The sequence below is a fragment of the Macrosteles quadrilineatus genome, unplaced genomic scaffold (genome assembly GCF_028750875.1).
Source record: "Macrosteles quadrilineatus isolate MER2022 unplaced genomic scaffold, UCM_ALF_1.0 Scaffold_2__2_contigs__length_208266976, whole genome shotgun sequence".
NCBI classification, from domain to species: Eukaryota; Metazoa; Arthropoda; class Insecta; order Hemiptera; family Cicadellidae; genus Macrosteles; species Macrosteles quadrilineatus.
The window spans coordinates 104,524,109-104,538,218 of record NW_026542595.1 but is presented as its reverse complement, the minus strand read 5'-3'; the positions used below and the strand labels follow the sequence as shown (position 1 = coordinate 104,538,218).

Below are 14,110 nucleotides of genomic sequence, written 5' to 3'. Positions count from 1 at the left end.
GCAAGCTTGTTTCTTACAGGATCACAAGACAGCGATAGACAAGTTGCCAGATCAAGACCCTCCATCATTCTTCGGTTTACCAGCAAATGTAGACAGATCCTGGCAGAGAATTACTAGTGCAGCTGTCATTGACAAACTTAAAGGTTAGATCAGTCTTTACTTTGGAAGTTTGAAAGTTATTCACACCATGGACAAGTTTGCGATTTTTGTGTAAATTTTACCAGATATGCAGCTTCAAATTTGTGTGACTGAATTCCTCAACAAAACTTTTCTAAACAAATGAAAAATGAATTTTATTGAATCACTTCCAGAACCTCAATTAGCCTGAAAACTTTTAAGGCACAATTTTTACTTCTAATATGTTTTTTTTTTCCTGAGTAGGCTATTAGAGTTCAAGTGTTAGTTTTTATTTCTAGCACATTTCAAAATATCATTACATTTCTTAGATCTTTAGTGCAGACTCTATAGAGTCTCTGGATGTTTTTGGGTCATTCACAATCAATAATTATAGGAAGAAATGTTATATCTCCACCACTCTTGAAAAAATAGTTTCAACAGTTCAAACTGTACAATACGTCGTCATCGTACTGTACGTTTTGGGGTCAGGGATGGGGCGTTGTAATAAATACACTTGTTACATTTTAAAAGGGCTCAGAGGGCCGCAAAGGGTATACGGTGTTGACGGGACTAATACATGGTGTGGACTGACGTGAGGAGAGGGGATTTAGGCTTGTTCGGAAAGGTGGTGTGATGGTGGCGTGATATGACGTCACGGGGAATAGCCATGAGCTGTTTTATTAGAAATATCGCCTGATTTTGCATATTGCCAACCTAAACAGAAATTGTGGTTACATGATGGTATGAGTGTCAAACTATTGTAACATTATGGTACAAATTATCAGAATATGGTACAATCCTCCCCTCTTAAGTTTTGTGATGCTATCGGTTACTATAATCTTGAAAACTTACAATCACAAATAACAATAGGCCTACCAGAGTATCTTATTAATTTATTATTATTTTTCTTTGCCAATCATTTAAATGAGAATGAGAATCAATCAATCATCAGTTCTAAATATATATTATGTATATATGGTCAAAATATTGAGATAATATCACACATTAAAAACACAAGTAAATGAAACACACACTTGAAATCATAAACCTTAATAGCATTAAATATTGAACCTTGATGATATTAAATAATTATAACACACATGGTACACACAATTCAATAAATACACATTTAAAAATCATTGATAAGGATATATAATAAATAAATCTATATACAAGTCATGTCCGGGTATTCAATTAAAGGTCTAATCTTATTACAGGTTTGCGCTCCCGTACAGGAAAGCGTCTAGTAGGCGTCTGTCTGTTTACATTTGGCGATTTGTTTACATTTGGAGGCGAAGCCAATGACCCCGCTCTTTCAATGTTTTGGTTTGCGTCAGGTGACCTAGTCAATATCGGAGTTTTCTGCCCGACTGTGCCCGGAAGAGCTCGCATACCTTCGCTACTGTTCCCTGTCAGTGTGCGCTCTGGCGAATTTTGCAATGTTGCCGGTTTTCTGTCTGGAAGCGACGTTGTCAGATCGTTTTTGGGAAATTCTACTACTAAATCTGACTGCTGCCCTAGCTTAGACTGTATAGCTATCAACTGATCTATGTGACGCTTCCACTGAACGCCTGATTCTAGTTCAACTAAATAAGTTACAGGACCCAGTTTTTCAATAACTGTAGCCTCTATCCATCTCTCCATTCCCCTGTAATCTTTAGCTAACACAGGTTGATTAACAAATAATCTACGAGTTGTGACACCACCATAAGCTGAAACTTGTCTGTTTTGATTACTACTAATGACATCCTTCACATTAGGTCTAATTAAGTCTAACCTCGATTTCAGAGATCTGCCTAACATTAACTCTGCTGGTGTTTGATTGGTTGTGGAATGTACTGTATTTCTGTATGTAAACAAAAAATTTGATAATGCTAAGTTCAAATCAGAAGTGTCTTGTAGTGCTATTCTAAGTTTGTGTTTTACTGTTCTTACAGCATTCTCGGCTAAGCCATTAGTCTTTGGGTTGTATGGTGGAGAAAATGTGTGTTTGATTCCATTTTTTTGCAAAAATGTTTGGAATTCTGTACTTGTGAAAGGTGGTCCATTGTCACTGACAATGTGATCTACTAAGCCAAATCTAGCAAACAATTCTCTAAGATGAGATATTGTGTGTTTTGCTTGCGTTGATGGAACGGGTAACACTTCCGGCCACTTTGAATAAGCATCTTTAACTACTAAAAATAACTTTGATTGAAAAGGTCCGAAAAAATCAATATGAATCCGGGACCACGCCTTATCTGGTACATTCCAAGTGTGCAAAATCGACTTGGGCGGAGTTACACGTTCCTTCAAGCATGATGTACTATTACCAGCAATTTGTTCAATATCTAAATCGATATTTGGCCACCAAACATAGGATCTTGCCAACGCCTTCATTCTTACTATCCCTACATGGCCATTGTGTAATTCTTGTAAAATATGTGTTCTAAACTTGCTTGGGATGACGATCCTGTAACCCCACATTAGGAGTCCTTGTTCAAAAGTTAATTGTGACTGTCGCACAAAATATGGATTTAACATAGGATCTCTCTCATTTACGTCATTTGGCCATCCAAATCTAACATAACCTATCACTCTACTTAGTATAGGATCTAGTGCTGACTCTCGTTTTACTTCTACATAACTTAGAGGAAGTTCACTCTCAATTAAACACTGTAAATAGGTACCTACAATATTTACATTTAAGTCATTGTCATTGATTTCATCGTTCACAGGATTACTTACTGGTAAACGTGATAGACCATCAGCATTTCCGTTACATTCGGATTTAACATAAGAAATGTCGTACTGATAACCTGATAAAAACAATGCGTAGCGTTGGAGCCTACTAGCTGCAAATGCAGGTAAACCTTGTTTAGGTCCAAAAATAGCTACAAGCGGTTTGTGGTCTGTTTTTAACAAAAAATGGTTACCATACAAGTACTGGTTGAATTTTTTTACTCCATACACTATACTAAGAGCTTCTTTGTCAATCTGTGAATACTGCTTTTCAGTATCATTTAACACTCTATACTTGTAAATGCAATAGGTCTTCCAGTACCGTCTGTTTGAATTTGACTTAGAACTGCACCTATACCATAGGCACTAGCGTCACATGCTAACGTTAACTTTAACTTAGGGTCAAAATGAGCTAGTACTTGGGCTGATACTAGTTTTTGCTTAACCTCTTCAAAAGCTTTCTTACACGCTAAATTCCATACAAATTCAGTGTCTTTCCTCAATAACATATACATAGGGGTAAGTATGGTTGAGATTCTAGGTATGAAACGAGCGTAGTAGTTAACTAAGCCTAAAAATGCTTTTAATTGGGTGACATCTTTTGGTTCTGGGGCGTTTACAATGGCTTTGACCTTGTCTTGTGAAGTTTCCAACCCTCGTTTGCTTATGACAAACCCTAGATACTCTAAACTTTCACAGAAAAATTTACATTTACTTTTACTGACTGTGAAACCATTGTCTTGTAGTCGTTTACAAACTAACTTTAATTTACTAATATGTTCAGAGTCATTTTGTCCTGTTACAAGAATGTCATCTAGAAATACCGCTACACCTGGTATTCCTTGTAAGGTTTGCTCCATTGTGCGCTGAAAAATACCAGGAGCAGATGATATGCCATAACATAATCTATTGTACTCAAACAAGCCCTTATGGGTACTAATTGTACATAACTTTTTACTTTCATCATCTAGTCTTAGTTGTTGATACGCTTGTGACAAATCTATTTTAGAAAACCTGTCTCCATTTTGCAAACTGGAGAACAATTCTTCAATCTTAGGTAAAGGGTGTCTGTCTATCTCTAAGAAAGGATTTAGCGTTACTTTATAGTCTCCACACAATCTTAACTGACCATTTGTTTTCAAAACTGGTACTACAGGGGTAGCCCATTGGCTTGAATTTACTGGTGAAATAATACTCTCAGCTTCTAAACGTGCTAGTTCTGCTTCTACTTTATTTTTAAGTGTGAAAGGTAAGGTCCTTGGCTTATGATATTTAGGGGTTGCATTAGGTTTTAGTTTAAGTTTGACTGGTTCTCCCTTAAAACAACCTAGCTTGTCTGTGAAAACATCAGGGAATTCCTCATACAACTGTTTAACTAGCTGCTTGCCCTGCTGATGTACTGTGACATTTGTTTGTTTGTTTACATTGGTAACTGCGGTGTCGGCCACCTCAGTCGGCGCGCTAGTGTCGACCATTCTGCTAGCAGAACAGCTGACAGGTGTACCAACTGAGCTGTCATCCACAGCTGATTGAACATTGTTTACTTTACTACTATTTTTGATACTAACAACTAGCTGCAGTGCTTTCATCCAATCCCTACCCAACAATGGGTTTGCACCGTTAGGGACAACATACAGCTCTAATTGTTTACAAATACCTTCATGTTTTACATTTACACATAGTTTACCAATAGGTACGATCTTTTCGTGTGTGTACGAACTAAGAACTAAGCTTGTTGGTAGTAACTTTACGTGACTTAACTTTACTTTGTAATCTTTTTCATATATAACTGACACACAAGCTCCGGTATCAATTTCAAATAGGATCTTTTTGCTCTCTACCTCTAATTGCACTCTAATTGGTTCTACTTTTTTCCTAACTTCTACTCCCTGTACCTGAAATAAGTTAGATATGTCATATACCGTGTCTTCGTCTACACTTTGTTCAGGGACATTTTCTGTTACATAATGTTGCCTAGCATTAGCATTACTGTACTTTGAATTAAAATACAACTTATTTCCTCCCCTAGACTGTCCATTAGTCTTAGATACATCATTATACTGTTTACTAAAATGGGGCCTATTTGCACTTCTACTCTTAGATCTACAAGCTTTTTCAAGATGTCCTTTCTTCTTACAGAAATTGCAATTTTACTCACGATACCGACATTGCAGAGTATTGTGATTGTTCTTTCCACAGCAGTTGCACTCCCGGGGCTGTGACGTTGCCGAACCTCTGTTGGCTGCGAATTTTCCCCCGCTTCCGCTTGGTGCTGTCCTTGTCGTCTGGCTGAGGCGCTGAAGTCGTCCTCCTGGATTAAGCGTCATCTGGGCTGCTCCTTTCTCGGCGAACTCCATTGACGTTGCCAGCTGTACTGCCTTGTCGTAGGTCAGGTTATCCTCCCCCAGCAGTCGTCTCTGGATGTGGTGGTTCTTGAGGCCTGATACCAGTCTGTCGCGTAGATGGTCTGGAAGCTTGTCCCCAAACTCACAATGTTGCGATAGCTGCTTAAGTTGTACGATATAATCACTCACTGTTTCATGTTCTAACTGATGTCTGCGGCTGAATTTAAAACGTTCTGTAATAAACGACGGTTTCGGGTGTAAATGTTTACCGACCGTGTCTACAATTTCCTCGTACGTCTTGGACGAAGGTTTATCAGGTGTGATTAAGTCCTTTAACAATTTATACGTCCTGACTCCCATTACCGTTAGTAGTGTGCTCGCTTTCTTTGTGGCATTAATCCCGTTGCAGTCTACAAAAAGTTCAAATCGCTCTGTATACGATTGCCAAGTTTCTTCGGCGCTGTCAAAAGGACCGATATTACCAATTGTTGCCATGTTTGTTGAAAAATACGTTTCCGCTAACTGTCCGAATTGTTCGAAATAACTTTCAGTCAACGGCATAAGTGCCTTTTTTACACTTATTTAACTGTCCGTAGTCTAATATTACGTCCATAAAACAAAGAATAACGTTATGTTAGGTGTACCTTTCTACACTCACGAAAACGTTTCCGCCAAGAATATGAGTCTGAGTCAATATTCGCGGTTGTTTGACGTTCGTCGACCGTTTCTTCACGTTCACTTGTCACTTTGTTCACTTGCACTGTCACTTTGTTCACTTGCACTGTAACTTTGTTCACTTGCACTGTCACTTTGTTCGCGAATTTAAGTTTTAAAACGCGATAATATTCCGTGTTCCTCGTCGCCAGTTGTACGATACGTCGTCATCGTACTGTACGTTTTGGGGTCAGGGATGGGGCGTTGTAATAAATACACTTGTTACATTTTAAAAGGGCTCAGAGGGCCGCAAAGGGTATACGGTGTTGACGGGACTAATACATGGTGTGGACTGACGTGAGGAGAGGGGATTTAGGCTTGTTCGGAAAGGTGGAGTGATGGTGGCGTGATATGACGTCACGGGGAATAGCCATGAGCTGTTTTATTAGAAATATCGCCTGATTTTGCATATTGCCAACCTAAACAGAAATTGTGGTTACATGATGGTATGAGTGTCAAACTATTGTAACATTATGGTACAAATTATCAGAATATGGTACACAAACCATGGACAAAATTCTTGAACAAAAATAGAAAACAATTAATTGAATAGACAATGTGAGCCAAACGTCTTAAAAAATTGTTGGACAACATTGTAAGATCATTTGAATACAATGTCCCAATGCTATGATGTTAAGAAAGATAACTATGACTCACTGACTATTATAGTTGGATGTTCTGCAGTTTCAAGCAGGAACAAGCAAACCTGGCTTGCAAAAGGAAAACTTCCTCGTTTACTCAGTTTCATCTCCTGTTATCACTTATCAGTCTAGTTGAGATTGAATTATTTGGCTTAGTTACAAAATATGTTATATTCAAAATAATAGTTAACCTGATAATTATTTTCCAGTGGTTGGTTGTGACGTAGACCCTAGAGGCAAGGTGGACCAGCAAGCCTGGCTGGAATATCTCGCACCGATCCTCAACTTGTGGAAGAAGCTTAATCAGGTAAGTTAGGAACATGTGTTGTTGGGCTAATTATGATATGTCAGAATCCTCACCACCCACCAAACTTCCTCTAGGATACCTTGTGTACACACATTCACACTACCTGAAGGAAGTTCTTGAAAGAAACCTTTCCACCTTAGTACAGGAGTAGGTTGACTAAAAATAGGTTTTGCCTTTTGTCTACAGCTCAATCAGCTGTAACTTGCGTTGCAGCCGTTTTGGCATTAATATGCCATCATCAGACATCTTCAGCTGAAGTAGCGTCAACACATAACACATATACAATTACGAAAGTAAAACTATCAGGCCTGTCGCACAAACGGTACAGGTTGACATGATCTGAACTGGATACCGACCTGAGGTTAAAAACTACGCTGCTTCAGTTGAAGATGTCTGATGATGGCATGTTAATATGGAAATGGTTGTAACGCAAGTTACAACTGATTGAGCTTTAGACAAAAGGTAAAACCTATTTTTAGTCAAGTAACCAACACCTGTCCTAATGTGGTAAGATTTCTTTCAAGAACTTCGCTCAGAAGGCAAGTTGTATGTGTGTTGAGGATTCTTGCATATCACAATTCGCCTAACAAGGCAGTGTGTATGTGCGTACGCAAGGTATCCTAAGGTGAAAGCTCTTTTTCAATTTTAACTTCAACTCTATTTGAATTCACAGGAATTATCAATTCAGCAATTTTCATACCTTGAATGTGTATTCTTATTTTGTACCTCATTGGACCTCCAGCAAGATCTTAACGTAAGAGATAAATACATAAGTACAGTATTGGGAAAAGCCAATGAAAATGGGTAGAAACTAACCAAACTTTCAGAATAGCCGACTTCAAGGGTGCTTATAGGAATTTTTCAGGAGGGAAAACCAGTATCTGGTTCCAGGAGTCCCTCACTCCCTTTTTCTTTGTTAGTGTATTACGATGCAAGATTTATTTAAGAGTTGGCCTATTTATAAATAAATTACACAGGTTTATTTTGGATGCAATTTCCAAAACCCATCAAAGTTTTATAAATTTTTTTATTTGATTTTGGTATTACTATTTGTTAAATTTAGTCCATGGCACCCCCTGCAGGTGCCCGCAAACAACTTCAACCACTTGACAAGTTTTTCCTATTTCATTTTGTTAAAGCAAAAATATCTTCATATTTCAGGGTCAAAACTATATCAAGATGAAACTAGTAGAACCCAACTCAGAACTGGGTCCTGTATCCGCGTTCTTGTGGCGAGAGTTCCAATTTGGAGTGGTTTTGGTCCAGAAGATCCACCAGCCCTTGTCTGGAGTTACCAGAGTTATCAAGGGTCAGAGCTCTCCTTCCGCAGAACTACTGAAGCTTGTGGACTCTCTTTTGCTCACCAAGGTTAGCTTGATTGGTTTAATAAGTGATACTAAAATGTGTTAGTCTGTTTAATGTTTTTTTTTTTTACTTTTTACTATATTAAATTAATATATTTCTTTAAAGTTTAAATTTTATTCAATTTAAATACAATAAATTATCTATACTTATAAAAGACAAATACCACTCACTCACAGATCACAACATCTCAAAAACTACAAGTAATAAGAACCTGTGGCCTTTAAAGTTCCCATAAGCATAGTCTTGGTAAAGTAAAAGTGGTATTCAGTGCAAATTTTCCTCTGGAAGTATACTTCAAATCACTTAACCTAACACCTTACATTGAGCTTTGCTTCCGCCCAAAAATATATTCTACATTCGCCACTGAGTAGGTTTACAGCACTGGTAAAAAACAAGAATACCTCCAATTTAGCCAAAGTCTGTAGACCCCAGCGAGCTGGGAATTACTGGTTTTTGGTATTGACATGGCATATGTTTATGTATATGAATAACCATGACATCAAGAACTCCTTATTGTAACAAATAAACACTTTATTTTATTTCTTTTCAGACTCCTGAAGCCTGGAGTACTTCATGGTCTGGTCCTTTGAATGTGACCCAATACCTTCAGAGTGTCACTGCTAAAGTTTCTACCCTCGATAGGCTCAAAGACAATTTCTCAAGTTCCATCGACCTCAGTGATGTGTTTCATCCCGACGTATTTTTCAGCTCTCTTCGCCACCAGTCATCGAGGTGATAAATTTATTTACATTGTCATTGTGTAAGGAAAGAGATAATACTTGGATAAATACAGACAATTCGACAACCATACCAATAGGATGGAATGTCTAGTGGTATCAATAATCAACGGTTCTATCTAAGATTTAAGATTTTGCGCACTGAAACATTTTAAACTCATAAGTAAATTGCATGAATATTCTCTATATTTTTATTTTACACAGGGACTTGCACATTCCGGTGGATGCTCTAGAACAGCATTGTAGCTGGTCCGTGGTGAAGGAGCCTGGAGCTACTGCAGTGAATGGTCTGCAGCTGGAAGGTACAAAGTTGTTATTGTAAATGTTTGCACAATTTTTTGATCTCCCAGTTTCAAGATCTTGAATTCAATCTTGAATGATCTTGAATCTTGTCGAAAATATTAAAATAATATAAAATAATATCGAAAATTGGTTTAGTATCGGTTGTTACACCTCATTTAACATAGAACAGGACAGTTCTTACACTTCTCGCTAATTCGCGCAACTTACAGTTGTACTGAACTGAGTGAACTCATAGTGAACTGACTGAGACTGAGTGGAGTGACTGACTGCGAGTAGCCGGCTTAGTGGGCTTCCTCAACTTAACCAACCTCAAACTCAAGTCAAGCAAGATAAGAAAAAGAAAGAAATAAGATGACTAATAGTAATACATGAAGAAAGCTGTTTGTTTGGTCGTAGGAGGTATCCTATCCTTAATTTAGCTATGTCCGTAATGTTTCACCACCTCTAATTATTTGTGCTACTCCAAACCAAACCTCTTATGTCTCTTGATTCATTACCCTTCGATTCACATACGTGGCTATGTTCATATCCAAAAATTTTGTAAATCATTCATTTTTTTACCTTTACTTACTCTTACTCTCAGGGCCATGCATATCTAAGAAGATATTTGGCCGCACCAACAAAGCCTCTCCATCTTGCTCTATCCTCTGCATCCTCCTCAGTTGCTCCATGTCTTTCTTTACTTGGCTCCACCATTTTTGTTTTGGCCTTCCTCTCGGTAGTCTTCCTTCGGGATTTCTTAGTAAAACTAATTTGAACTTATTTTGCTCCTCTCTTCGTAAAACATGTCCAGCCCATCTAACTCTTTTACACTTAAATTCACACACCACATCTGGATCTCTGTAGAGTTCTCTCAGTTCTCTGTTGTGTCTCTTCCTCCATTCACCACCTTCATAAATTGGTCCATAGATTTTTCTTAAAATCTTATTTTCGAATGTGATTAACTTCTTTTCTTCTTTTTTATTTGGTTTCCATGTTTCAGCTCCGTATAATAATACTGGGCTGATTATTGTCTTATAAATTCTAACTTTGGTGTTTTTTGACAGTAACTTAGAGGACATCAGTCTGTTGCAAGCGTAGAAACATCTTTTTTTTACCTTTAGAATTACCAAAAACCATTTAGGCAAAGTTGTGTATTTCAATCAAAGATTTCAGGTTAGTTCATGAAAAACTGTTTAAATCAGTAGGCCTGAATAGCATTGTGTTCCGTTCATTTCAATCAACTCAAATAGTTTACATCACGATTTATGGGTAGACTTCCGTATCTGTTGTCAAAAACAACCGAATGAAACTATCGATCGATATATCGAATGAAATAATCGATATATCGAATAATTTTTTATTCGGTTGTTTTTGACAACAGATACGGAAGTGTACCCTTGAATATTTGCACAATTGCAATTCATTTCAAAGTTGGCATGTCATTTCAAGTCTTTATTCAGGTAACTTATAGGTTTGCATCCTGTGGGAGAAATTCACTCTCATTACCCTCTAGGTGCATTTCCCTTGGGTGAAATAAAGAAGAAAGGTGCCCAGATTTAATGTTTTTTCACATTAAGACAATAGACAATAGACAATGTTCTTTATTTACATATTTGTGGGAGAATAGTACATGCGTCAAATTAATTAACCGGACATCTATATACTCTACGTGTAACACAGGACGCATAACATGACTATAGGTGTACAATCCAAACAGACCCTATAGACCAGAGTGGAGCTATCTCGTTGGGGGGATTGGGTGTCGGTGGGTGTTCGGGTGATATGTGGTTATATAATTTTATAATTATATAATTTTTGCTGATGATTCAACTTTTTTCTGCAGTAGACCTAATCACAGTTTAGATAATCTTAATGTTTATATGTCCAACTGTCTCATTGAATGTAACGATTGGTTCAAAAGTAGCGGTTTTCTATTGAATAATAGTAAGACTCAATCTATTTTATTTAGTTTAAGTAACCATGATTTAAACTTTCCTCAACTCTGTGATAATGTTAAATTATTGGGTATATACCTGGATTCTAAATTAGGCTGGAGTGTGCACATTGACCATGTTTGTAGTAGGCTCTCAAGAGTTATTTACTTACTCCGCAAGCTTAAAAAATTAATCCCTAGACACTACCTACGGATGGCCTACTTTGCCTTCTTTAATAGTATTTTAAGCTACGGTATTTTGCTGTGGGGCTGTGGTCATGATGTTAGCAGAATCTTGCTCCTACAAAAGAAGGCTTTAAGAATCATTACTTTTTCTAAGTACAGAGCCCATTGCAAACCCTTGTTTATTCAGGAAAAAATACTCACTGTTTTTAATTTATTTATTTATGTGTGTCTTGTTTATGTAAAAGTTAATATTAATGCTGTAGCCTTGAGATCACATTCACATAGTTATTTTACTAGACATAGGAATAATTTAGAGTTACCTTTAGTCAGGCTAACAAAGTCACAAGAATCTTTTTCTTATATAGGGTTAAAGATGTTTAATCATATGCCAGCTGAGGCACACTGTGTTGATCTTAAGTTATTTAAAAGTAAACTTTTTTTCTGGTTATTAAATCACCCTTTTTATAGTTTAAGTGAATTTTTCATGTCTGACATTGATATTAGTTTTTAGTTTCTGACTGATGTAGGCCTTAAATCTGTGTAACTTACTTTGTTGTTTAAATTATTTAAAGTAGCCTAGTTATTGAATGTTATAGGCCCAAATGCTAACCACTGGACATTTCATATTGACCTCAACTATACAAAATGTTTTTTTGTAATTTGTTGTAATAAATTCTTGATTCTTGATTCTTGATTGATTGATTCTTGATTCTTATATGTAGGGAACCCGTGTCTTTCGGCAATCCCGACTACCCTCTCACTGGACAACCCTAAAGGAGTGCTTAACCTTTTGTATAGGCATTTCCATATAGAGGGTGCCAAAGCGCTCTTGATCGGAATATTCTATAAAGAAATAATTTAACATTCCTAGCACTCCCGCTAGGATTCCATTCCAGCAGGACATCAATCACCTCTTCAGACTGCCATGGTGGTGAGAGTGCCACATCAAACGCATGAAACAAAACGTCAACGCCACATGAAACAAAAACATGATTTTTTTTTTGCATGGGTAGAGAGAGAGAGACAAATTGACAAATTCTTTATTTAACCTGCCCTGAGTTAGACCAAAGGTCCACTCTTTTCCCAGGACAGGAGAGAGAGAGAGATAGATAAATAGATAGAGAGAGAGATAGAGAGATGTGAAACTAACCCCTAATTGATTGTCGATCAGCGAGTTTTCACGATGTAACACTCCTGATAGAATACTCCCATCACAACTGGGACTCATACGTCTCATACACAGCTGGCATACAGTCCATGTGCAACAATTCGCCTTTGCACTAGCTCTTGGAGGCGGGGGCCCGTGTACAGCCGCAATGTAGACATCATCCTGCAGATTGGACACACTTGTTACATGTATATCTTTAAAGCACAAAACAAAAATTGACCATCGCCCTATGATAGTGAACACTCACCAATATTAAGGGTGAGGGGATGGCAAAATGTTAATTTTATTTGCTGGGATAGCAAAATAGTGTTAATTTTATTTTTTAAATATTATTCTATCACACATTTGAAATTTTTTCATAGAGATACCATTTGAAAAACTAAAGCTTCAGTTCCAATTCCTCATGACTATGTACCTTACTAAATACCTTACCTAAATCTACATAGCCAACATTTTTTCATCGTAAATTACCTATCTTGGTGATTCAAAATTGTATGGTCAAACAAATAAATTATAATTATCAAGAGGTTTAATTTATTGGGAGGAAAAAAAATTCAAATTACAAAGAGTTCAAATTTATATAATATATGGTTCCTTTTTTAATTTTGTTGGATTCCTTGGTCAAGCATATGCAACTTTGATATTGTGTTGGCAGAAAAGTTGAAGTTTCATGTTTGACAAATGAGAAGTGTTGTTGAGGACAAAACAATTGCCAAGGAACAGGATAATTTTATGATTTTATCCTTATTTGATGATACTAGCCACTCATTGAACAAATCAGTTGTTATTCCAGCTTATTTTGTTTGAACGATAAGTTACAAAGAATTACCGAAGGCACCAGGCCTTTGCGGCTATTTATAAATAACTACCGACCTTTAAAAAAATAATTTGTTGTGAGTTCCAAAATTCAATTTTTACTATTGGCTTTGGAACAATTTAAATTTAGCACCTAGTGAAAGTGTAGCAAAGATAATAAATAGCATTGGTTAACTTCACACCAATGTACCTTGACAAATCTTGAGGTACTCATGAGGGGAACCTGCACATGTCCCATGTCAAATTGGTTTTTTACCTGGTACAAAATATTGTTATCATTGACAAGGTAGATTAATGTTTGCATGATGATTGGTTTAAATCATTTCTGAATTTACTGTATAGATGACCGTTTACTTAACCAAATTCCTTTGTCCAGGAGCGACGCTTAGTGGAGGAGTGCTGACTTCAAACTCCGCAGATTCTGCTGATGTTTCAACCGTCTCTGCCCTCTACGTTTATTGGACCAACAAGGTTTATTATCTAATAACTTCTTATCCAAATCTCTTCCAATTTCATTAAAGGCTGACTGAACTTTGTTTGAATATTTTGGAAGTTTAGGGATGTTCTTGACTTTTTCAATGCGTGAAATTGTATCTCTAACTAATTTAACATAATTTCCTTTTAAAGAATTTAAAACATTGCCATTATTTTTTAATTATACCTTTGACTGCCTCTTGTCCATGTTCTATATAGCTATCTCCTTACTTTAGAAATCTCTAAATTATCACTCGCTCATCTGTAAGATTATGACTGAACCCCCTTTTACGAGGGTAAA

At 36.9% G+C, this 14,110-nt stretch overlaps 1 protein-coding gene across 1 annotated transcript in view; it reads left to right on the top strand.

Annotated features, from left to right (window-relative positions):
* The window catches only part of LOC128984716 (cytoplasmic dynein 2 heavy chain 1), a 101,241-nt gene that overhangs the window by 86,488 nt on the left and 643 nt on the right, over positions 1–14,110 (top strand). The window contains exons 89-94 of the mRNA XM_054404058.1: positions 20–143; positions 6,748–6,845; positions 8,007–8,213; positions 8,761–8,942; positions 9,152–9,249; positions 13,712–13,806. Of these exons, the coding sequence (XP_054260033.1) occupies positions 20–143; positions 6,748–6,845; positions 8,007–8,213; positions 8,761–8,942; positions 9,152–9,249; positions 13,712–13,806 (804 nt within the window). The remainder of the gene's footprint in view (positions 1–19; positions 144–6,747; positions 6,846–8,006; positions 8,214–8,760; positions 8,943–9,151; positions 9,250–13,711; positions 13,807–14,110) is intronic.